The 25,651-nt window shown below is 38.7% G+C and overlaps 1 protein-coding gene across 1 annotated transcript; it reads left to right on the top strand.

The window, feature by feature from the left end:
* Window positions 1-14,670: 14,670 nt before the first annotated feature.
* Window positions 14,671-24,884, top strand: LOC104093151 (multiple organellar RNA editing factor 3, mitochondrial). The gene is made up of 4 exons (XM_070186027.1): window positions 14,671-15,220; window positions 23,108-23,205; window positions 24,256-24,321; window positions 24,431-24,884. The coding sequence occupies exons 1-4, from the start codon at window positions 14,865-14,867 to the stop codon at window positions 24,685-24,687; spliced, it is 777 nt and encodes a 258-aa protein (XP_070042128.1). The 5' UTR covers window positions 14,671-14,864; the 3' UTR covers window positions 24,688-24,884.
* The last annotated feature ends 767 nt before the right edge of the window (window positions 24,885-25,651 follow it).

Genomic DNA, 25,651 nt, shown 5'->3' with positions numbered 1-25,651 from the left:
AGGGGGCCATCGGAGCGGACGACCCCTTCCGCGGCTTTTTCAATGGCGTGGATTCTACCGCCACGGAGGATGTTACCGGGTTGGGTAACTTGGAGGTGCCGAAGAAAAGTCCATCTTCAGGGACAAGCGGGCCTTCTTCAATCCCGAAGTTGGTCAACCGATTTCCAGCTCCGAGTGTGGATCCCAACCGGAAGCGGTCGATCGCCATCTCTGTTCCGGAGGATGCTTGGATCATTTTCGCCCCCGTAGGGGTGGCCAACTATCTTCAACGCTTGGTGACTGAGGAGGATCAAGCTAAGATGAATGAGGTAGATGCGCCCTGCCCGTTCAACGAAGCACAACAAGCACTAAACCGGGTAACTTCAAATATCTCTTGATGATTTCAATTCATACTTAGACTAATTTGCAGATAATCATAACATTTTTCTTTGTGTCTGTAGGCCTCAGTGCTTCATCATGAGACCTTCCTCCGATATCGGGAATAGCTAAACCAGCTTGAGGCTGAGGTTCGAGGGCTCACTGAGAAGAGAGACTCTTACAAGCTTCCTAGCGAGCAGTGTGGAGGGGAGGCTAAGAGCCTCTGAGCTGAGCTGGGGGAGGATCGGAAGGAGCATGCCGATTTGATCTAGCAGGTAAAAATATTTGAGGTTAGTGACGATGAGCTAGGCTTGGTGACTAACGGTCAAAATCTGCATGTCCAACAAAAAATTTGATTAGGTCGATCAACTGCGAGCTGAGATGGACGATGTCAAGGCCGAGACCGATGAATGGAGGGGCAGGATGGACCGCCTAGCCTCGAAAAGGGAGACTGCTTGGGCGTATATGGCTTCGTCTAAGGCCCAGCTTCGAGCGGTAAATGAAAAGCCAAGATGCAGGCCAAAAGGGTTGGGGAGCTCCAATCTCAGCTGAGTGTAGCCATCTCTGATCGAAGAAATCTTGCCAAGGAGGTGAAAACGGCCAAGGAGGTGGTTGCTATTGTTAAAGCTGATGCTGACAAAATGGTGGACCAATATAAGGTCGATGCCGAGGTGGCCCAGGTCCGAACGAAAAATATCATCGAGTATGCGAAGCGACAATCCCGAAGGGAGGCCCTCAAAGAGATTCATGCTCGGGGTTTCGACTTGTCGGCCGAAATAGAGAATGATAAGGGGCTCGAAGCCGAGGCCAAGAGGTTGGATTTCCCCGAGGAAGACTCCGAGGGTTCGAGCGTATCCGAGGGTGGAGGAGACTACGAAGACCCTGGCGATGACACGGGCTCCGGTGAAGATCAGACCGTTTAAGTGCCTTGTACATTTTTTGTAATTTGTACTTTTTGTCAAGGCCATTTGGCCTTTGTAAAGACTGTATATATAATATAAGGCTTGTTTTTCCCTTCGACGATCTTTGAGTTTTGTTTTGTACTTTGCTTTATTATTTATATTTGCAAAGATCAAAATGCCTTAGCATGAACTAGTTAGGTCATGTTCGGAGGTTCGAACAGTTCTTGTCTTTGATATTATTTTGTCCAAGGCATCGTGGGGGTTCAGTATGATCAGAACTTTTCCCCAAGGTACTTATAATTTTTTAGATTATAGTTTGTCGAGGGTAGCCTTTAGAACTGGTTTAGAAATTTTTCAAGGCTTTGTTTTTTATTACGGGTCATAGACGTCTCCGAGCCATTTTAATATGGTCATAGCCTTTTTAGTTTGGGTGTTGCCCAGTGGGCTTGTCACCTCGAGTTATCCGGGCTTGACTAAGATAACAGTCCCCGAATGGGGATGGTCGTAGCTTTTAAGGTTCGGGCACTTCCTAATTGGTCTTGTGCCCCCGGGCTCCGCTAGCCCTAGCCGTTCGAGTTTGTTTTTGGACGGCAGTCCCCGATTGGGAGCGATCGTTCCAATTCGAATAAAGGCTGCCCTTAGGCTCGATACCTTTAGGGGATCGAATGTAGGAAATTTCTTAAGAGAAAATAAAAAAGAGAAATTCTTAAAGGACAAGATATTTATCCGCAAGGTAGAGACTTTTTTTTATTCTTGTGCGTAATAGTTACACATGGATACAAACATTGTGCCAAGGCTCGAGCAGTCTATGCGGGCACAGTTCATTTGACCGTTTGGCCCTTACAATAAATCCTATCGATCGAGTTGAGACCATTCAATCATAAATCTTCTTTCATTGCTAAAATCGTTATCCGAGGGTAATGCCCCCAGTGTTGGGGGAATTTGTAGATAGGCCTCGAATACTGTTGTCATGATCTTCGATACCGGTGATGACCCGGCCTTTAATTCTATGTTAGCACAATTTACTATTGCCTCGTTAAAAACCTTGCCGAAAAACTCATTTAGGACAAAACCGGTTCAAGGGAAAAAGAGTGCAATGTGTGCTTTCAGGCCTAAAGATTGTATCGTACTTTGATGATTACCTGCAACTATTAGTTCGGGATGCAAATAAATAAAAGGAAATAAATAAGGTCGTACCTTAACAGTAGTATCACTTTAAGTGAGCTATGTTCCAGTTGTTCGGTAGTTGCTCACCGTTCATGGTTCCGAGTTTGTACGATCCTTTACCGGTGATCTCGATAATTTGATAGGGGTCTTCCCAGTTTGGTCCTAACTTCTCTTCATTCTGGTTTTGGGTATTTAGCGTGACTTTCCTTAATACCAAGTCCCCGATATTGAAATGTCAAAGGTTGGTCCTTCGATTGTAATATCTCTCGATCAGTTATTTTTGTGCGGCCAACCGGACAAGGGCTGCTTCGCGCCTTTCGTCTAATAGATCTAGGCCCGTATTCATAGCCTTGTCGTTTGATTCCTTAGTTGCATATTGAAACCTGAGACTTGGTTCTCCAACTTTTACCGGTATCAGAGCTTCGGCACCGTAAACCAGTGAGAACGGAGTGGCCCCGGTACTGGACTTCGATGTCGTACGGTATGCCCATAAGACTTCGGGCAAGATTTCCTTCCACTTTCCTTTGGCGTCGGTTAACCTCTTTTTGAGGTTTTGGAGAATGGTTTTGTTGGTCGATTTTGCTTGTCCGTTCCAACTAGGGTGGTAGTGTGTCGATAGGATTCCTTTGATCTTATGATCTTCGAGAAACTTGCTTACTTTACTGCCGATGAATTGTTTCCAGTTGTCACATATGATCTCGGCCGGTATTCCGAACCGACATATGATGTGGTCCCAAATAAAATCGATAACTTCTTTCTCCCTGACCTTTTTGTATGCCTGGGCTTCAACCCACTTAGAAAAATAGTCAGTCATAAATAATATAAATTGAGCCTTACCGGGTCCTCATGGAAGGGGGCCAACGATATCCATTCCCCATTTCATGAATGACCATGGTGACAAAACTGAATGCAGCAGCTCCCCGGGCTGATGAATCATCGGAGCGTGTCTTTGACATTCATCACACTTTCGTACGAACTCCTTTGTGTACTTTTCCATATCGATCCAGTAGTAGCCGACTCTGATTATTTTTCGAACCAATGATTCAGCATATGAATGATTTCCACAGGTGCCTTCGTGGATTTCCCTCAAAATGTACTCAGTATCCCCTGGTCGCAGACATATTACGAGTGGGCCATCGAATGTTCTTCTGAACAGGGTTCCGTCTTCGAACAGATTAAACCGGATTGTCTTTGTATGCAGGGCCCTTGATATTTTTGTATCCGAGGGAAGTTTTGCGATTTCAAATATTCTATATTTATTTCTCCAGTCCCAAGTTAGGCTCGTTGAGTTAATATCGGCATGGCCTTCTTCCACTACCGACCTCATAAGTTGTATGACTGCCCCTGAGTTAAACTCGTCATCCTCGATCGATGATCCTAAGTTAGCAAGGGCATCGGCCTCACTATTTTGATCCCGAGGTACGTGTTGCAAAGTTCATTCTTTGAACCAACGTAATGTTACCTTCGACTTATCCAGGTACCTTTGCATCCGTTCTTCTCTGACCTCGAACGTCCCATTAACTTGGTTCATCACGAGGAGGGAGTCGCACTTAGCTTCGATCACCTCTTCCCCCAAGCTTTTGGCTAGTTCGAGACCTGCAATCATGGCCTCATATTCGGCCTCGTTGTTAGTCAATTTTACAGTTCTAATAGATTGTCTAACTATATTGCCTGTTAGTGGTATCAATACGATGCCAAGTCCGGACCCTATTGCGTTCGAGGCGCCATCCGTAAAGAGGATCCAGATCCCCGATGAGGTCCCTGAGTTGATTACTAACTCTCTTTCGACCTCAAGTATAAGTGCTGGCATAAATTCGGCCACAAAGTGTGCCAAAATTTGAGATTTAATGGCGGTCCATGGTCGATATTCAATATCGTACCCACTGATTTTCACGGCCCATTTGGACAACCGGCCCGAAAGCTCGGGCTTATGCCTAACATTCCTTAATGGGTAAGTAGTCACGACACATATGTGGTGACACTGGAAGTATGGTTTTAGCTTTCTAGAGGTACTTAGCAAAGTGAGCGCCAGCTTTTCTAGGTGAGGGTACCTAGTTTCGGCCTCACCTAGGGTTCTGCTAACATAGTAAATTGGAAATTGCGTACCTTGCTCTTCCCGGACCAAGACTCCACTTACCGTTATCTCCAATATTGCCAAGTACAAGTATAGTTGTTCGTCTGTCTTCGGCGTGGCGTGTGAAGCAGCGGTGGGCTCGATAGATACCGCTTGAGTTCCTCCAAGGCCCGTTGGCACTCCGGGGCCCATGAGAAGTTATTATTTTTCTTCAATAGTTTGAAGAACTGGTGGCTCTTGTCGGAGGACCTCGAGATGAATCGCCCCAGGGTGGCTATGCGCTTGGTTAATCTTTGCACGACCTTCACGTTGTCCACAATTGTGATATCTTCTATGGCTTTGATCTTGTCGGGGTTGATCTCAATTCCTCGGTTGGATACCATGAACCCGAGGAATTTATCTAATCCAACTCCAAACGCACATTTCTCCGGGTTCAGCTTCATATTGTATTTCTTCAATATGCTGAAAGTTTCCTGCAAATGTTTTAAATGGTCCTCTGCTCGCAGGGACTTAACAACATATCATCAATGTAAACCTCCATTGATTTTTCTATTTGTTCCTCGAACATCCGATTTGCTAAGTGTTGGTAAGTGGCACCGGCGTTTTAAAGCCGAATGACATCACGTTATAGCAGTATGTGACGTACTTAGTGATGAAGGAGGTTTTTTCCTGATCATCCGGGTTCATCCGTATTTGGTTGTACCCGGAGTAGGCATCGAGAAAACTTAGAATCTCGTGGCCGGCCGTGGCATCGATCATGCGATCGATGTTGGCCAAAGGGAAGGACCCATTGAGACATACCTTATTCAAATCCTTATAGATTATACACATTCTTAATTTATTCTCTTTTTTAGGGACTATCACTACATTTGCTAACCAATCTGGGTATTTGACCTCCCGAATGGGACCCTATTTTAAGGAGTTTAGATACCTCGTCCTTGATGAAAACATGTTTGACCTCGGACTGGGGTCTCCTCTTCTGCTTGACTGGATGGAACCTCGGGTTCAGGCTCAGTTTGTGAGTGGTTATCTCCGGCGGGATCCTTGTTATATCAAGGTGGGACCAAGCGAAACAATCTTCATAAGCATAAGAAATTGAATGAGTTTTTTCCTGAGCTCGGGGCTTAACATCGTGCCCAAGTATACCTTTCGATTGGGCAAGCGTTCACTCAATGCGACTTGTTCCAGTTCCTCGACCGTTAATTTTGTAGCGTCGGAGTCATCGGGGGCTATAAAAGATCTGGGGGGCCCCGTAATCATTGTCTTCATCAGTCCCCCATTTCTCCGGTTGAGTCAGGGCTAATGTCGATAATTGCTATTTAGTTTCTTGCTTTGCGGTCGAACCCGGCCCATTTGTCGTTGCAAGTGTGGATATCGGAATCACCTCTTCGACCGCGAACATCTCCTTTGAGGCTGGCTGTTCTGCGTAGATTGTTTTAATCCCACCTGGTATTGGGAATTTTAACACTTGGTGCAAAGTCGACGGTACTGCCCTCATGTTGTGGATCTCCCGAACAAAGTGTTGTACCTCATGTATCCTTCGATCACGTAAAACTTAGCTTCCTGAATGGTCCCGGCGGTGTTCACCAGTAATGTTATCTCCCCCTTAGTGGTTTCACATGCCATGTTGAATCCGTTTAGTACTCAGACCGTGACACGATTTGATCTTGTAAACCGAGCTGCTCCACGACCCTCGATCGGATGATGTTGGTCGAGCTACCTGGATCAATTAACACATGCTTAACTTGAAATTTATTTACTAGTATAGATATTACCAGTGCATTATTGTGGGGCTGCACGATCCCTTCCGCGTCCTCGTCATTGAAAGACAAGGTTCCTTCCGGTATGTAATCTCGAGTCCGTTTTTCCCTCGTGATGGACACTGTGGTGTATTTCAACATTGGCCCCTGAGGGACGTCGACCCTACCGATGATCATGTTAATGACGTGTTGAGGCTCTTCTTGTTCGGTATGTTTGTTAGAATCCCTATTTCTAAAATGATTCTTGGCTCGGTCGCTCAGGAATTCTCGAAGATGCCCGTTGTTGAATAGTCAGGCTACTTCCTCTATCAATTGTCGGCAATCCTCTGTTCTGTGGCCGTGAGTGCCGTGATATTTACATATCTGGATAGGATCCCTTTGGGTTGGATCGTATTGTAGAGATCGAGGCCATTTGGTATCTTTGATGCATCCGATAAATGATACAATGGCGGCAACATCGACGTTAAAGTTGTATTTCGATAACCTCAGTGCTTCTTTAGGTCTGATACAATGGCGGCAACATCGACGTTAAAGTTGTATTTCGATAACCTCAGTGCTTCTTTAGGTCTGATGGGCTAGTCAAAGCTGTTTTTGCTCATGAGTCCCCGGTTGCTCTGAACTTGATGACTTCTCATTTCATTTCTCATAGTTTTCTGCCCGGACCCACTGCCTCTTCGGTCTCCATTATATGGCTGATACCGATCCATGTTTGATCTCGGTTCACGATCGATGTCTCTTTTGTCTCTATCGATGGTTCTGACGGGATAAACAGACCCCAAAGGGACCCCGAGTTAATCATCTTTGACTTTGATTTTCGACTGATACCGGTTATGAACGCCGGCCCAAGTAACGACCACATATTCTATCAATTTTTGTTTCAACTACTGTGAAGCCACCGAGCTTTGAACATTGAGCCCTTGGGTGAAAGCCTGAACGACCCAATCATAGGCGACCGGTGGCAGGTCCATTCGTTCTATTTGATACCTAGACACGAACTCTTTGAGCATCTCGTTATCCTTCTGTTTCACTTTGAAAAGGTCTGATTTCCTGGTCTCGACCTTGATGGACCCGGCGTGTGCTTTCATTAAAGAATCCGGAAGCATAGCAAATGAGTCAATAGAATTAGGAGGTAAGTTGTGATACCATATCATAGCTCCTTTGACAAGGTCTCTCCGAACTTCTTCAACAGGACAGACTCGATCTCATCATCCTCCAAGTCGTTCCCCTTGATGGCACATGTGTAAGAGGTTACATGCTCATTTGGATAGGTCGTTCTGTTATACTTAGCAATCTCGTGCATGCGGAATTTCTTAGGGATCTGGTTTAGAGCCGCGCTCGAAGGAAAAGGTTTTTGCACGAACTTCTTGGAATCCAGGCCTTTCAATATCAGCGGTGCTCCTGGAATTTGGTCTACCCTGGAATTGTAGGTTTCCACTTTTTTGTCATTAGCTTCGATTTTCTTCTCCCCTGATTCTACCCGTTTTATCAGTTCTTTGAGCATCTTTATGATCTCGGGGTTAGCCCCTGATTCGTTTTTATTTGACCTTTCTGCAACCGGTTCATCCCTGCGGGTGACTTCCCGGGGTGGATCGGAATCAACTCTGCTCGGTGCACGACTTTGGTTCTGTAACTGAGCTATCACTGCCTATTGAGCCTGCAACATTTCGAAGATCACCCGTAAACTGATCCCGTATCCTCCAATATTTTGTGTATTTTGAGTTGCCGATCGGGCTCCACCACAGACGCTATTCTCGGGGTCGGTAGGCAGGTTTGTGTAGATAACCATATGTGAAGTAGCGTCAATTGGATCCGCTAGTGGAATTCCGATGGGATCGACGGGCGGTACCTCGTCACCGGGCACTACGTTGTTATTTTCACCATGATGACCAGACTCATTGTCAACATGTAGGGGTGCTGATTGAGAGTTCGACATTTTGAGTTTTAACCTGCAATTAGAGACACTTCAAAGAACAAGTGAAAAATAGTGTGTGTTATGGAGATTTGTATCAAATAACCACTATTATCCTTAGCCCCATGGTGGGCGCCAAACTGTTTACCCTGAAAATCAGATAACAATTGAATTTGTAAGTGGTTTTAAGGATACGTGGAATAACTTGACACAAAACGAAAAATTAGGTTGCAATTAAAATAAATAATGGTAAAATAAATGCAAACCACACGAATGGAACAGTCTTAGCCTTGAAAGGTTAATCACCCTCGAGCCAGGTACACTTTGAACGGTGTTAGGACATGGAAGAACAAAAGCTTAAAGAGAAAATATAATAATGTATTGCTTTGGAATGCGTGTTACAATGTCCTTAATGAATTATCAGACCCCCCTTTATATAGTAGAGGAGTCCTACTTTAGTACAATTCTATAAAAGGTAAAATCCCTTGATTTGTTGATTGCGGGTTCCTTACTGATACGCGCCGAGATTTTCACCGCAACATATACCCGGTTACGAATATTTCGGTCTTCCGTTGGTTATGCTAACAATGTTTCTCCGAACTAGTTCGGGGCTAGGGTCGACTCCGGGGTCTCAGACTCAATGTTCTCGAAGGCAGGTGTTCTGACCCCGGGTTCTAGCCCGGTGTGACTTGGAGCCAATCTTCAATCTTGCATCATCATGTTCCGAACTTATCCTTTCATGTCGTAGGCAAAATCGATCTCGACCGTATCCAATATGTCAATCTATTTTGGACAATTTACGTAAATTTGAAACTCCGTAGAGCAGTTATAAGTAAAGTGAAAAACATCATAGCAAGAGACATAAAGGCTTTTATCCAACTTGGATCTTTCAGTGGTGGATGTAGCATGCAAGTTATATGTTTAGTCTTAATAATAATGTAAGAGTTATAACCTATCAAATTTAAATTCGACAGTGTCTTTTTAAAATTTGATTCTTTATTATTTTTTAAATAATTAACAATATCACATAAAGTAAAATATAGAAAGTTTACATCGTGGAACCAGTGTAGTATTAATATGATGTTTCCATATTCTCAAAAAAAAAAAAAAAAAAAACTTTCATCTACACACAGTAAAAAGGTTGGCGAGTGACTAGATTACCAAAAAGATAGCCCATTATGTAAAAAACGAAAAAGGGCCTAAAGTACCCCTCAAGTATAAAATTTGGTATAATAAAGTCCTCCTTCCACCTTTTTGAATAAAAAAGCACTTACCGTTTATTTTCTGAATCAACTATGCCCTTATTTCTAACAACCTTCTATTAAATAAATATATAAAAAAAATAATCCACGTGTTATATTTCCATTTGCCCAACTTAAAATCCAGCCCTAATCTCCCGCCCCACCCGTAACCCGCCCCAATATTGACCCACCCGTCCCCACGAATTCATTAAACCCAAACTAAACAAATCTTTGAAGACTCAGCAGCGTCTTCTTCTTCCTCTTTTCATTAGGGTTTTTCAAATTCTCCATCTCTCATCTCCTACCTCCCAAGTTTGTTTCTTCTTTTTGAATTTACATTCATAACTATTCTTCCTGTTGGTTAAAATGTCTGAATCTTCTTCTGCTTCTTCTCTTGACCAAGGTGATTCCCGTATATGTTATTGCGGATTAATTGCCAACCATTTTACTGCTATGACACCTATGAATGGTGGTCATACATTCTACAAAATGTTGTCGTTCTTAGAAGAACGGTTGTTGTTATTGGGAATGGCGCGATGAACAATTTTTACCTCATGTGTCAATGTTTATCCATAATCAAAAAAATTTATTAGATGCCCTTTGTCAAGAAAGGAACAAGTTAAAGCAGACTGTGGCTGATATGGTTCATAGCAAAGCTGCAAATTTGAACAAAATATCTGCCTTGGATGAGAAAGGTTCCAATTTAGAATTAAAAGTTAATCAATTGAGAAGAGTACTGCTATGGTCATGGGTTGCTTTTGTGTTTTTTGTCGCGGTGAAGATGATGGATTAAGAAGTATTTGAAGATTCTGTGTCTTTCTACTTTACTTTATGTCAAGTAGCTGTTGTTGCGTTGGTTATTAACGCTGGTTAATAGGTAATTTGCAGATTAGTGTTTCTAGGTAGTTTGCAGATTAGTGCTAACATTGTTTAATGTAATATGCAATTTTTATGTAATGTACTCCATAATAGTTGGAGTTTTAACTGTTAGTGTTGAAGTGGTTAATGTAATATGTAGTTTTTATGTAACATGTAGTGTTGGTTAATTGTTTGTTAATTTATGGTCCTGTAGTTTTTATGTAACATAAAGTGGTTTGTTAACTGTTAGTGTTGAAGGTAACACAATAATCCCTCTATCATAAAACTGTTTGGACTAACGAGTCGTTTTATTGCTCAAAATGAGAGACGACAAAGATATGAATAGCACTGTGATTGTTCACCACTTCATCCAAACAAATCTGTTCATACTCTTGAATACCAAACCATAAACACCAAACCATAAATGAATGCCTGCACTACTTCTTGAATCATAAACATAACTAAAACTGCTCTGTCATAAATACCACCAAAAGATAATTAAATATCAAACCATAAATATAACTAAACTGTCAACATAGTGTTTCGCCCTACATTAAGCATAACAAAAGATTTTTTCGGGTGAATCAATACAGCAATTTTCCCAACTGATTCACCAAAAAAAAAAAGTAAAATACTAGTACTTGAATCAGTCATTACAAAAAAAAAACAGTCAGTCATTGTAATTTTCCCTAACACTTGGCCTTCTTAGCCTTCAGTTTACCAACTCTGTTTTCATTTTTTTCTACCAACTGGTTAGAGGTCATTGCTGCATTTCCTTTCCAAGTAACTTTCTTTGGAGAATATGGCAAGTTAGTAGGTATATTCACACCAGTCTCATCTCCTTTGAAGTTGATCTTTCTAATTCCAGTTGGTTTTTGCAACAACTTCTTTTGTTGAAGCCTAGTCTTAGCTTCAGATATCACTTTAGGCCTCAGAATTGGCTCTTCATTGTCTTCATCTCCATTTTCATATTCACTTTCATCATCAACAATATCTGAACATGGAGCAAACTGTTGAAGTATGCCTTGCGATGTAACAGACTGTTGAAGTATTCCTTGGGATACATCAAACTGTTGATAGCAGATTTTAGGTGCAACAGATTTTTTTGTCTGCTTGTTTTCTGGTAAAACAGAGGATGATGCTTGAGTTACTTCATGGACTGGACTAGTAAACACCCTCAGTCCAGGAGTAGGCATAAATGCATACTATGAATTTTGACTGTCCTGAGGTGCTGTCTGAGGCACATCTTGAGAACATTCCCCAACCTACAATAGCAGTAAGAAGACTGTTAGGACAGGGAGAGTATAGCAATAAAAAGATTGTTAAGACATTTAAGAAGAATATTGTACTTACCAAAGGACATTTTCTGATGTTGTGACCTCTATTGCCACAGTGCCCACATGTCATCACAAGCCCCTTTTTTGAAGCTGACCAAACTCCTTCTCTCTTTCTTGCCTAATCTTTTTCTCTCTTTCTCTTTACTTTTGGCCTACCAACCATTCTATGTACTTCTGGTGGATCCATTGCATGTGTTGGCTCAAATTTTCAGAATTTATCACCTCTTACTGGTTGTAGTTTATGCATGTACACCAACATGTAGGCTTTCTTTGAATACCACTAATGCACTTCACTCAATGGATCTTCTTTGTTATTATCTAAAGCTTTGATGGCATGAGAACATGGTATTCCTGACAAGTCCCATGTCCTACATGTACACTTCTTAAGTAGAAGATTGATTGTATGCCTGTCTTTACCTTCAACAACTTCATATATATTGTCTCCATTAAAAATAACTTCACACCCTTGTACATTCTGTGTGAAATCATTCAGCAACTCCATGGCATAAAGACTAAATTCTCCTCTTCAAGTTCTACATTCCTCTTCACGATCTTTCAACATAGTCATGACCTTCCAAACAAGAAAAAATCATTGTCAAACAGTGGTACCACATTAGGAAAAAAAGAAAATGATTCTGCTTTAGAAACAATGAAGTAAAAGGCTCTCAGAAATTTACCTTCACTCTAATATCTTCCAACATCTTGATAATAGGCTTTTGTCTAGCCTCAAGAATCTATTTGTTGAATGATTCTATAAAGTTGTTATCAACCATGTAGTTCTTGCATGTGGTATCAAAGTAAGCCCTACACCAGTTTTGGGGTGGGTACCATATGAGATCTTTAGCAGCATTTTTATTAATATCACCCATTGTCTTCAAATGATCTTTAAATTCTTCTTCATAAGTGCTCCAAGCACACCACCATAGCAATTTTTTCATCTTTACACCCCTCCAATTCTTGCTCCAATTAGCTTAAAGATGCCTAACACACCATCTATGATGTGATTTAGGTACCACAATAGACACAACATCCAGCAAACCCTGCAATATTAAAGAAAATTTATTAATACATAATGTAAACCTAACATTGGAAATGAATAATAAAAATTAGAAGTACCTTCTGCATATCTGACATAAATGTCACTCCTTCACCATCTCCCAGCTCTAATGAAGATCTCAATAGCTCCATAAACCACTTCCATGTTCTAGATGTTTCTCTATCCACCACTGCCCAAGCAAGTGGGTAAAAATATTTCACTGAATCTTGGGTCATAGCAACCATTAGAATTCCCCTGCACTTCCCTTTCAAAAATGTGCGTCCAGATCTATTATCCCTTGATATCAAGCACACAAAAGGACATCCAACATCACAACTATATCTAATTCTACCAGTGTCACTCTTCTCAACTCTAAGTCCCTTATTATTAACAATAGCATAGTAGCCAACCACTCTTTTAGCTTCAGCTAAATCTTTAAAGCTCATACCCATCTCCAACTCCTTATACTTGTCCAATTTGTCTTTGACTTCCCTAGTCCTTTCCTTTCTAAATAGATCTAACTCATCAGTATCATAATCACTAGAGTTAATCATATACGCATAAGGTTCATCATCTTCAGAAGGCTCACAATTAGTACCAATATCTACAGAGACATTATAGGGTTCATTATAGTGAATGATGCTAGGAACTGTGACATGTATCTCACCCTCATTAATAGCAAATAGTTGAAGCACACAAAAGTTATTTGATAGTAAAGACTGTATTGTCCTAATTCCTGAGTCACCTTCAACTATGAAGTACCTATCAGAAGGTCCAATGACTATCAATTGTTCCACCTTACTAAACCCACAATTTTTAATGTATTCTGAACATATGTCTATATAAGACAGTAAATCCATAGCATAGGCTTGCAGTACATGACTCAGTTTTTTAATATATAAAATTTGAGGTTTCAAAATTCACTTGCCCCCATAGTTAAATACCAAGTCCACTTGTGATTCATTCTTCAAAAAAATAAATGCAAGCCTTAAAAGAAAGGGAAAAGGGATCCATTAGACATATTAAAATAAAAAATTAAAGTTTCAATAAGAATAAAGGAACCCCATACCAATAAAGTACAGATAAAAACAAAAGCATACATAATTAAATAACTGAAATGGACAAAAAATAGGACCCACATCCCAATAATTAAACTAGCCACCAACCACAATGTATACCATAACTTCTGCATAGGACAAACGAATATGGACCACATGCAACCAAAATTTAACTATAAAAATGACATTAGATGCATGGAAGAAAACAAAGAAGCTAAAAAACACATGAAAACTCATAAAAAGCAACACAACAATGACACGTTCCACAGACCGTATAAAGTATAGTCTGGAATCGACAAACTAAAATTAAATAAATGGAATCGACAAAAAGTAGGACCACATACCAATAATTTAACCAGCCACAACCAACAATAAAACCCTAACTTCGTACAAGAAAAAACGAAAAGGGACCACATGCAACCCAAATTGACTACAAAAAAGACATCAAAAGCATGGAAGAAATATGAAAATACATGGGAAGCAACACAAAATGCAAATTTCAAAAAAACCCTAAACTCTAAATTATTCACCAAAATAATAGTTTAAACTTACTTGAAAGAGTAGAAGAGTAAAAATCTTCAAGTGTAAAGTATTTTCTTGTAGAGAATCCCAAAACTTGAATCAGATTTCACCCTCTTTAATCGCCAACCATTTTCGCTCTTAGACAATAGGGTTAAATGTTTTTTGTCTGAATGTGGTCGGGTGTTATTTAGTTTGGGTTTAATGAATTCGTGGGGCGAGCGGGTCAGTAATGGGGCAGGTTACGGGTATGGCGGGAGATTAGGGCTGGATTTTAAGTTGGGCCAATGGAAATATAACACATGGATTAAAATTATTTTTTTTATTATTTAATAGAAGGTCATTAGAAATAAGGGCATAGTTGATCTAAAAAATAAATAGTAAGTGCTTTTTTATTCAAAAAGGTGTAAGGAGGGCTTTATTGTACCAAATTCAATAATACTTCAGCGTACTTTAGGCACTTTTCCGTTTAAAAAATGAAAAGAAAGAAAAAAGAAGAAAATGTCTGAGTACCTAATTTAATGCAGAAAGTTCTAGGTTGAACCGATGTCGTAGTGAAGCCAGAGACTTTAAAGTTTAAATCCTCGATAAACTTCTCCAACTCAATTTGAGAGTTTCTACTCATTTTAAGAGACCCCCAAATCCAATGGCGCTGTTAGCCACCAGGCGCATATTAGCTTCCAGCATTTACCGTGCACTCTCTTCACCCCCTTCATCATCATTATCTCGATTTCGTTTTACTCTTCTCCTTTTCTTCAATCCCCAGTACTTCCCATCATCAGAGCAATTCGTTCCCACTCGTCCCAAGTCATCCGGGTCGGGTTACTCGCCCCTCAATGATCCTTCACCGAACTGGAGCAACCGGCCGCCGAAGGAGACGATACTTTTGGATGGATGTGACTATGAGCATTGGCTGATTGTGTTAGAGTTTCCTGACCCTAAACCCTCGGAGGAAGAAATGATTAATGCATATGTCAAGACCCTTGCTGCCGTTGTCGGAAGGTACGTTGGTAAACACCCCTTTTTTTGTTCCTTGTTGCCATATTATACCTAGGTCATTTGTGTTGTTACGAATACATAGGAAGTTACTTTGGAAAAACTTGTTTTTCTAGTTCCTCATAGACATACTATACCTGAATCATGGATTATGAGTTCATTGGAAGTTTCCGAATAATAACCAGTTCTTTCTGGTTCCTTGTTGACATACAATTCCTGGGTCATGGGTGTTTAACCAATGTATTAGTCACCTAATAGTTAGGATGATAAATTATGCAAATATTGAATTCCTCATGACGTGTTGTGACGTTAGAGAGGGAGCTGATGAGGATGGGTAAAGATAGGCTTTTAGGTTGGTAGATTTTTGAACAATGGGTGCACACAATACTTAAGGTGAATCTCATATCGGAACTGGTGGGGAGGGTGGGGGGGCCCTAGGATCTATATGACAAAGAACAACTTAGTACTCATGCTTTTGGGTTCGATTTGACATAGCCTAAGGATAAAGCTATGAAGTGTGTTGGGCGAAAGCGGACATTATGTGCCGTGGACCTTGCACTTTGACTAATATGGTATCAAAGTATGATTCCCTTAGTACGATGGGAGAGTGGAACAATCCTCAGTTAGGATGCTAATAAGTTCCTAAGAAGGGGGGTGTATATGATGTCTATGAAGACAAGTGAGAGACTGTCAGGCTTCTAGGCTTCCGGAGAAAGAGTTCATGTGACACAGGAGAAAAAATCCTAGACTTTATATGACATAGAACAAGTTCACTTAGTAGGATCACTTTTGGGCTCGAAGTAGCTTAGCCCAAGAGACAAATTCTTAAAGTCTGTTGGGACCAAGCGAACAATATGTCCCCGTAAAATCTGGAATGTAACACGTGTCCGCCTAGACAGGCCATACAACTTAATGGAGTGGAGTGGACAATGACGATTCATACATTTTATCGGGATTAAGCTATAGTTGATTGATTAGGCACCTAATACATGTACTTGAGTTTGTGATGCGGGAAAAAGTTTACACTAAGTTATTACTATTAAACTTAATTCTTGTAAAAGTAGGTAGGTCAAGAAACCTTGATTGTCAAAATATTATTGGCTAAGTTAAAAGGGAACTAGAAGAGATTCATTCAACATTTTTCCTCACACTATCTTTATGGAATATTCAAAACGTTCGATCTACTACAAGATCAAAATAAACAAAGATGAGAGAATTCAGAAGACTTGCTTCGATTGAGATGCTTAGAATAAGCAAAATGATTTTCTATTTATAGGTAAAGGATTTGCCTTTTATGAAGAACGACAAGCCAATTTGGCTCTTTATTTCAAAAAGGTCACGACCTTCAATAGTGTCAATGATCATGACCTTTTTATAATGTCAATGGCCATGGCCTTTCAATAATGTCAAATGTCAAGGTATTTCAATAATTGAATGGCCATTTAGGCCACCTCTATCTAACAAATAGCTCAAAAAATTTGTTCCTGAACCCGAAGAATCAGAGAAAGTCTTGGAGAAGTTTGGCACGGATGCTGCTAAACTAATAAATACTTCGATTCCTGCACATTTTAAGTTAACACTTGCTCAGGCATTGCAGTTGGAGGAAGAAAAGAGGATGGGACAGGTTCCTTATTTTAGTGAGTCAATAATATAGTGTCTGCAATGGTATGTACACATCGAGTCATTTCTCAAGTAGTAAGTGTAGTAAGCAGTGTATAACTTTCTTGATGAGGCATATTGACAAGTTGCGAAATAGATTTTCAAATACTTGCAAGGTACTACACGTACAACAACAACAACAACAACCCAGTGTAATCCCACTAGTGGGGTCTGGGGAGGGTAATTAGTACGCAAACCTTATCTCTACCCTAGGGTAGAGAGGCTGTTTCCGATAGACCCTTGACTCCCTCCTTCCAAGAACTCCCCACCTTGCTATTGGGGTGACTCGAACTCACAACCTCTTGGTTGGAAGTGGAGGGTGCTCACCACTAGAGCAACCCACTCATGTTTGGATTTTGGAAAGAGTATGACACTTTGGTTGCTTTTATAGACTTAGATTATGCAAGTGATCTTGACAGAAGAGCGCTTACAGGCTACATTGGAAAGTTGTGCTATTATTTGGAAAGTTAGGTCATAATATTGTAGCTTTGTCCCGAAGCAAAACACATGTTGGTGACCAAAGGCAATCAAAGAAACCTTATGGTTGATGGTTTTGTTTATTGAATGTAGTCTACTTCAAGCTACTTCAAGGCAGTGTTTTGGAGAGCGAGAAGCGGAAAAAAGCGAGGAGGCCTCACTTCGGTGAAGCGCGTGAAGCGAAGCGCGCACTTTTTTCATGTGAAGCGCAATATAACACATAAATAAAAAAAAATTAAATAGGCATAGATAAATGACCAAGAACTCAATAAAAATAACATATTAAGCAAATGTTTCAATTCTTTAATTAAGAAGTAAATAACAGATACTAAAACTAGATAGTCAATAATCCTCAAAAGTCATAACATATTAAGCAAATGCAAAACCAAATCACAAAAGGAATTGTTAAAACATGGCATAACAGTGAACAACAGAACACATAGCAGTGAACAGTGAACAGCAGAAATTAAAAAAAAAACAGAGCACAAGCATAAATTAGAAAACAAGGGTGAATAGAGAAATAAGAACTGAAAAAAATAGAAAAGAAGAAAAGAACAGAGGAGAGAAGTCGAACAATGAAGTGAGTGAACAACAAAAATTAAAAAGAAAAACAGAGCACAAGCATAAAACAGTGCAGAACAGATAAATAAGAACTGAAAAAAATAGAAAAGAAGAAGAGAAAGAGAAGAAGAGAAAAGAGGAGAGGAGTCGAACAATGAAGCAGAGAAAATCAGAAGAGGAAGAGAAGAGAAGAAAGAACTGAAGGAGAAGAAGAGCAGAAGAGATGAAGAGAAACTTACCTGAAGAGCAGAAGAGAAAAAGTCGAAGTTTGCAATCGTCGCTTGCAGCAGAGAAGCAGATGTTTGGAAGAAGTGTGCGCAAGTGTATTTGCAATTTATTTTTAAGAAAACTCTAGGCAACCGCTGGACCTCGCTTAAGCGAGATTTTATGCGCTTTTTTCATCACCTCGCTTCTCGCTTTTTAGGGTGAAGCGTGCGCTTATTTACCAATGTCGCGCTATAGGGCAGAAAGGCACAGATCCCTCGCCTCGCTTCTGCGCTTTAAGTGAGAAGCGTGCGCTTTTAATAACACTGCTTCAAGGTGGTATTATCATTTGCTGTGATAATCAAAGTGTTATTCACTTGACTACTGATCAGATGTATTATGAGGGGGCAAAGTATATTTATATGAAGTATCATTTCATTCGGGAAATCATTCTTGAGGGGTAGGTCTAAGTTCGGAATGTCAATACTAGAGACCAATGTTACCATTATAAAAAAATGTGAATACTAGAGACAATCCTACTGAAATGCTTATAGAGCTCCGACCAATTGTCTCGTTCAAGCGCTCTTCGGACTTGATTGGTATTGGTGATTGCTTAATCATTTTCTGCAGATACACTATATCAGCCAAATCTAGGCTGATGTGGAGATTTGTCAGATAGAACTGGTCGATATTGGCCATTCAATTTCGGAAAGATCGCTGCGCTTGACATTATTTTCTGACCCTTGTCACCAACTCATTACTAAAGTCACATCCATTGACATTAATGAAAGGTCATAATCATATGACCCTTAGCATTATTCTGCTAAGTTGCTCCGACACGAGTGCAGGTGTCCAACATGGGTGCCGATCTAGAGATCGAATGCTTCGAAACATAAATTCTGAGATTCGGGGATATAGATACGGGTGGATCCGGCTAAAAATAATTCAAAAAAATAAAATAAATTCTTAATTATGAGAAATTTTGTGGAATACTTATGTATTGCTTGTAAAGTGTGAATTTCTTTTTTATTCTCAAATTGTAGATAAGTAAAAGATTGATTTCCTATATAAGACCCTAGTTTGGTTGTGATTTCGGGAATCAAATTGTATCCCAAAATTGTTTGACCAGATCCGGTACGGATCCCATAACCACACCCATACTAGTGTCGTATCGACACGGGTGTGGCACCTAAACTGCCATGTCGGAGCACTTCTAGTGAATCTCTTTTATAGCCTGTTTGGCCAAGGTGGAGAAATCAGTTTATTTTGAGAAGTGTTTTTTTCAAAAGTGCTTTGAAAAAAGTACTTTTGGAGAGAAGCAGTTTGTGTTTGGCTAATCACTCTGAAAAGCACTTTTGAGCAATAATTTGTGTTTGGCCAAGCTTTTCAGAAAGTGCTTTTAAGTATCAAATTACGAATAAGGACATGAATAGATTTACTTAATAGTTAATATTATAAGTAAATAAATAATCTTAAAAAATTATTATTACAGGCAATAATAAAAATTCTAAATTATGAGAAATTTTGTGGAATACTTACGTATTGCTTGTAAAGTGTGGATTTCTTTTTTATTCTCAAATTGTAGATAAGTAAAAGATTGATTTCCTATATAAGACCCTAGTTTGGTTGTGATTTCGGGAATCAAATTGTATCCCAAAATTGTTTGACCAGATCCGGTACGGATCCCATAACCACACCCATACTAGTGTCGTATCGACACGGGTGTGGCACCTAAACTGCCATGTCGGAGCACTTCTAGTGAATCTCTTTTATAGCCTGTTTGGCCAAGGTGGAGAAATCAGTTTATTTTGAGAAGTGTTTTTTTCAAAAGTGCTTTGAAAAAAGTACTTTTGGAGAGAAGCAGTTTGTGTTTGGCTAATCACTCTGAAAAGCACTTTTGAGCAATAATTTGTGTTTGGCCAAGCTTTTCAGAAAGTGCTTTTAAGTATCAAATTACGAATAAGGACATGAATAGATTTACTTAATAGTTAATATTATAAGTAAATAAATAATCTTAAAAAATTATTATTACAGGCAATAATAAAAATTCTAAATTATGAGAAATTTTGTGGAATACTTACGTATTGCTTGTAAAGTGTGGATTTCTTTTTTATTCTCAAATTGTAGATAAGTAAAAGATTGATTTCCTATATAAGACCCTAGTTTGGTTGTGATTTCGGGAATCAAATTGTATCCCAAAATTGTTTGACCAGATCCGGTACGGATCCCATAACCACACCCATACTAGTGTCGTATCGACACGGGTGTGGCACCTAAACTGCCATGTCGGAGCACTTCTAGTGAATCTCTTTTATAGCCTGTTTGGCCAAGGTGGAGAAATCAGTTTATTTTGAGAAGTGTTTTTTTCAAAAGTGCTTTGAAAAAAGTACTTTTGGAGATAAGCAGTTTGTGTTTGGCTAATCACTCTGAAAAGCACTTTTGAGCAATAATTTGTGTTTGGCCAAGCTTTTCAGAAAGTGCTTTTAAGTATCAAATTACGAATAAGGACATGAATAGATTTACTTAATAGTTAATATTATAAGTAAATAAATAATCTTAAAAAATTATTATTACAGGCAATAATTAAATTATTTAAGTAAAATATGAAAATAAAATTTAAAAATACTTAATTCTTTTAATATAAATTAAATATATTAAAAATCATTCAACAAATATAAAAGCATTCACCCCTAAAGTCACTATATATTAGAAAGCTATCCTAAAAATAATAAGAAATATTTATACATTAATATCCTAAGTATTAGGTTTAACGGTTATTTTGGTATATACTATATTTTGTTAAGGGTATTTTTGGTAAGAAGAAAAGTCAAAACTGTTTCTGCTTCTGCTTTTGGGAAGAAACTACTTTTTTCTGCTTCTAAGAAATTGCTTCTGCTTCTTCCCAAAAACACTTTTTTCCCAAAAAAAAAGCTTGGCCAAACACCTCAAGTTAGGGAAAAAAGTGCTTTTGAGAAAAAAAGCACTTTTGGCCTCTTGAGAAGCTTGGCTAAAGAGGCTATTAGAGTGATCATTGTTGGGGTTTTCTCTATTTCTCTTGGATAGTCTGGGATAATTAAAGTTTTTACTCTATTTTACACACATTTGATATAGTGAATTTGCTCCGTTGTTCATGAACGTAGGTCAAATTGACTGAACCATGTGACTTCGTTGTCTCCTTATTGTCCTTGTTATCATTATTAAATGATTATTTTGGTAAATTCCGCAATATCCTGGCTATTGATCCTTACAGGAATCGCATCTTTTTAACCTTCAATTGTATTTAGAGATAAAAGTAGTTAAAATGTGATACAAGTGAAGAATAACTATTTGCTTTGCAAATTTGAAGTTTCCAGTATGCTACTGTGTTGTTTCTGGAATGACATGATGCAGTTCATTAAGGGATTGGAAAATCGAAATACCGTTGTATTAAGACTTACATGTAGTTAGTTTCTCTTCGAAGAAAAAGTTATCCGAATCACATTTTATTCAAGTTTAATTTGATTTAGAGACAAAATTGGCAATAAATTGTAAAGAGAAGGATAACAATTTGTTTTGCAGAAGTTAAGATTCCAAATTGGTCTAGAACGACATGATGCAGTTCACTGGGGATTGGAGAATCGGGGAAACATTATGTTGTATTTATGTATGTCTGTGGCTTGCTCTTCGTATCTGTCAATATATTTGCTTTTTTCGTTGATTTGTTCTGTTCTAGTCTTTTTTGAAGAATTCTTTACAGTTCATAGCTTTGTTTATTTATTCTTTCAACAAATATTTTATAACTTTGTTAATACATTGGTTCTATTATAAGGGCAACCCGGTGCACAAAGCATCCCGCATTCACGCAGGGTCCGGGGTAGGACTGCTTATCGGGCGGATTGGGCGGTTAATTACTCTTAACGGTTATTGGCTTTTAAATGTATTAATACGCTAGCCACCCGATAAGATATCGGGCGGATTGGTATCGGTTTAGCTCTTATCGGGCGGTTTATCGGCCTAATTCAATCTATATTGCGTGCATTAATTGTTTGATGACCGCCTAGCATACAAATTCAGAATAAGAGATTACACATTGAGTCCAGACATACATGTTTGTTAACGCCTACATAAGAATGATGTAGTGTGTCATGTGTTGTAGAGTGAAAAAAGTTGTGGCACAGCACTGTTGTTCTTCTATTAAACATAGACATCAGGCATTAGTTTAAAAAAACAAAAGCAGAGGTGAACCATAGACAGCAGCTTAAACAATCTTGTTGTAGGGTGGGAGAATAAGCTAAGCTAAGCCAAGCTTGGGATCTTTTGATGCGTAGTACGTAAGGGTTCTGATTATTTAGGAATTAAGCGTTAGAACTTAGAGATAGAGTACTGGAAGAAGTGGAAGAATTTTTTATATTTAATATATATATGGATAAAAATAAATTATATATATATATATATATATATATATATATATATATATATATATATATATATATATATATATTCTTAACGGGTTAACGGATTATCCGTTAAGAAAATTGAATAATCCTCCCCCAAACCGATAAGCCGTTAATAAAAAAAATTCAATCCGTTCCCCGTCCGTTAACCCGATACCAATAAGCCATTAAGCTTCGGTTTCGGTTCAGTTTTGAACACCCCTAGTCCGGGGAAGGGCCGCACCCCTAGGGGTGTATAATGTAGACAGCCTACCCTATATTGGTTCTATTATCTTCTGCAAAATGTTTACCCAGTTATGAAGTGTGCCTATGTTGCAGAGTAACTATATCAATGCATATATGACCCGTTATGTGCTTGAATACACATATATGTTTAATTTTGTTGGTTTGACTTTTCTACATCAAAAACTTTATTTTTTGTAGGGTATATACTGTATTAGAATTTTAAAATGAACAGTGTTATCTCACTTCCTTGGCTGGTAAACTTTTTTGTGTATTGTTAGGCCTAGGTTCTTTGGTCTATGTAGTGGTATTTCATAGCTGCTTGTTTGGTATGCAGTGAGGAAGAAGCAAAAAAGAAGATTTACTCTGTTTGTACAACCACATACACAGGGTTTGGTGCTTTGATTTCTGAAGAGCTTTCCTACAAAGTTAAAGGTATATGGTTTTCTTTGCTTGTCATTTAAAGTGTCTTGCTCTTTCATATGCTTTCCTTGAGTTACTTGCTATCTGAAATTTTATGCTCTCCATCCTAAAAGCCTTGTCATTATAGAAGGTTGAGAAGTGGTACTTTTCTATTATCAGGTTAAGTAGGGACAGATACTTCTGAGTTTATTTCAGGATACAAACTTAATGGGGATAATCTTGAAGTGCTAAAGTAACCTTGCAAATTTTGTGCTATGATTACCGAAGAAGGAAAGATGAGCATTCACATTTCTCTCCCTTCCACACTAATCTTAGAGTAGGAAAAAACATGCCTTTGGTGTAGTCGTCTAGAGTCACATCACAAGTGCTTATTGGTGCCTTCTTTCTTAAAAAAAAAAAAAAAAAGGAATATCAAATTTAAGATTGGCTTTGGACTAGAATGAGGCGGAATGGAAAAAGAGGATTCTTATGGTCAACTGAAACTATTTTGGGGTCGACCTAAGTCCTTCACATTGTTGTTAAAGGCTCGCCTAGTAGGCGCTTAAGCCTAAATTAGGTATAACACAGGATGAACCCTTTGTCTCATATAGGCAGTGTTTCAGTGCATGGGCCACTGATATATGTCATGCACCTCATTGCACATGAGCTCTTAGATGTATTTTTTCAATTTTGTCCATAAAATTGTTGTTTGTGTTTGTAATTATTCTTCTAGTATTACATGTATATTTTACTATTCTCTTTTGTGCTTCACTTCATTAAAACCACTGCACTTTTTACGCTTTGCTTGAAGCTCCATTATACCTTTATGTTCTTCCTTTCATTTATCACGTTGATAACACTGCTAGTTTATTGATTAAACTGTAGGATTGGCTTAAACCTTTTGTATGAAAGCATTTACTGAGAGAGGAAACCCTTGTTTCATGTAGCTATTAGCCTTTCCTAATGTTGGCATGTACGCACTTATGTTTGGTTTCCCTGTTAGTAAGCGGATTTATGGTTATTCTCAGAATTGTGTTACTCCATTTGATTTCAGCCTGATTGGTTTCTTATTATATTATGTAGGTCTACCTGGTGTTTTGTGGGTCTTGCCAGATTCATATCTGGATGTCCCCAACAAGGATTATGGAGGTTTGTTTGCTGGAAACCTGGGTTTTTGTGCCATTCTGATTCTTCTGTCACTTGTAGCATGCTTGTTAAGTTCATCACTTGTTTACTGTTTCCACTCATTGATGTTTAGGGGATCTGTTCGTAGACGGAAAAGTCATCCATAGGCCACAATATAGATTTAATCAAAATCAAGGTTCTAGACCCAGGCCTCGACCTCGTTATGACAGGCGCCGGGAGACGATGCAAGTAGAAAGAAGAGAACCGATACAAAGAGGAGCCTGGACACCCAATCAGCAACCTCCTGCACAACCAGTGTCAATCGAAGGCCAGAATTTCTCTCATGGAACTGGAGGAGGTCCAGCAGGATCTCAGGGAAACAGTGGTTGAAGCTTCTATGCCAATTGTTAAACGCTAAAATCTGTAGTAATGGGACTAGGCCTCATAAATTGTTCGTTTCATGAGTTCTGCACTGTGTTGTTCTGAACTTAGCGTAAGGGCAAATTTTCCAAATGATTGTAATGTGAATATTTTCCCTGTTCACATGAAGAGCATTAATATAGTAGGAGATGAATCTTCTTCTCTAATTTGGCATTGGACAAGTGTTTGCAGATTTTAGTGTTGTAAAGTAGTAATTCAAAACGTTATCAATCCGGAAATCCCTAACTTCTGTGCAGTGGTAATTTGGGTTTTAAGATGTAGCCTAGTGGTGATTGAAGTAGGAGAACTATCAAGTTTAATTCCAGCGGAGGTAAATAGGTGAGGTGATTATTTCTCATCTGCACAAGTGGTTCAACAAAATTAGTGTTTTAAAGCCAAGCCTTGATTATAGGCCTTAAATTGTTTTTGAACAAAAACTTCGTATATTTTTTTATTTGAAGTTTATTTATCTAGCTTTTTGAAATGTAAAGTTAAGTAATAATTTTGTATATAATCATTTTCTTCTAATAAAATTTTTCAATTAATAATATGTATAGATAATTTATCTTGAGGCATTGTTGATCTTAAGTAAGATTTTATCAATTCTAATTTTTTTTAAAATTCTTTTCGTATATGCAACTAGTATAAAAACTGTTAATATTATTCTATAAGCAATATATGTATTTGAAAAGGAATCAAGTCCTCTTATATGATTAAGTATCGAATTATCATTTAGAGTATTATCTTCTAACTATACTATTTTTCTTAACAGTTTTAATTTGAAAAATAAGTCTAAATCGTCAATATCAATTAACTATTATGTTTTAAGGAACTCACGAGGTTCTCGCAATATTTTGACCCCTAAATAGAAAATCAAAATTATTTTCATATGCTTCGAATTATTCAAATAATTAAAAGTTTCTTTTCATTTTAT

Source organism: Nicotiana tomentosiformis, chromosome 9, assembly GCF_000390325.3.
Source record: "Nicotiana tomentosiformis chromosome 9, ASM39032v3, whole genome shotgun sequence".
In the NCBI taxonomy this organism is placed as follows: Eukaryota; Viridiplantae; Streptophyta; class Magnoliopsida; order Solanales; family Solanaceae; genus Nicotiana; species Nicotiana tomentosiformis.
Note: the sequence above shows the minus strand (reverse complement) of the source record. Positions and strands in the feature narration are given on the sequence as shown.

Coding starts and splice junctions, on each gene's coding strand:
- LOC104093151 (XM_070186027.1), top strand. CDS start 14,865: ATGGCGCTGTTAGCCACCAGGCGCATATTAGCTTCCAGCATTTACCGT. Junction 23,206..24,255: donor GCTTTCCTACAAAGTTAAAG/GTATATGGTTTT, acceptor TATATTATGTAG/GTCTACCTGGTGTTTTGTGG. Junction 24,322..24,430: donor CCCCAACAAGGATTATGGAG/GTTTGTTTGCTG, acceptor ATTGATGTTTAG/GGGATCTGTTCGTAGACGGA.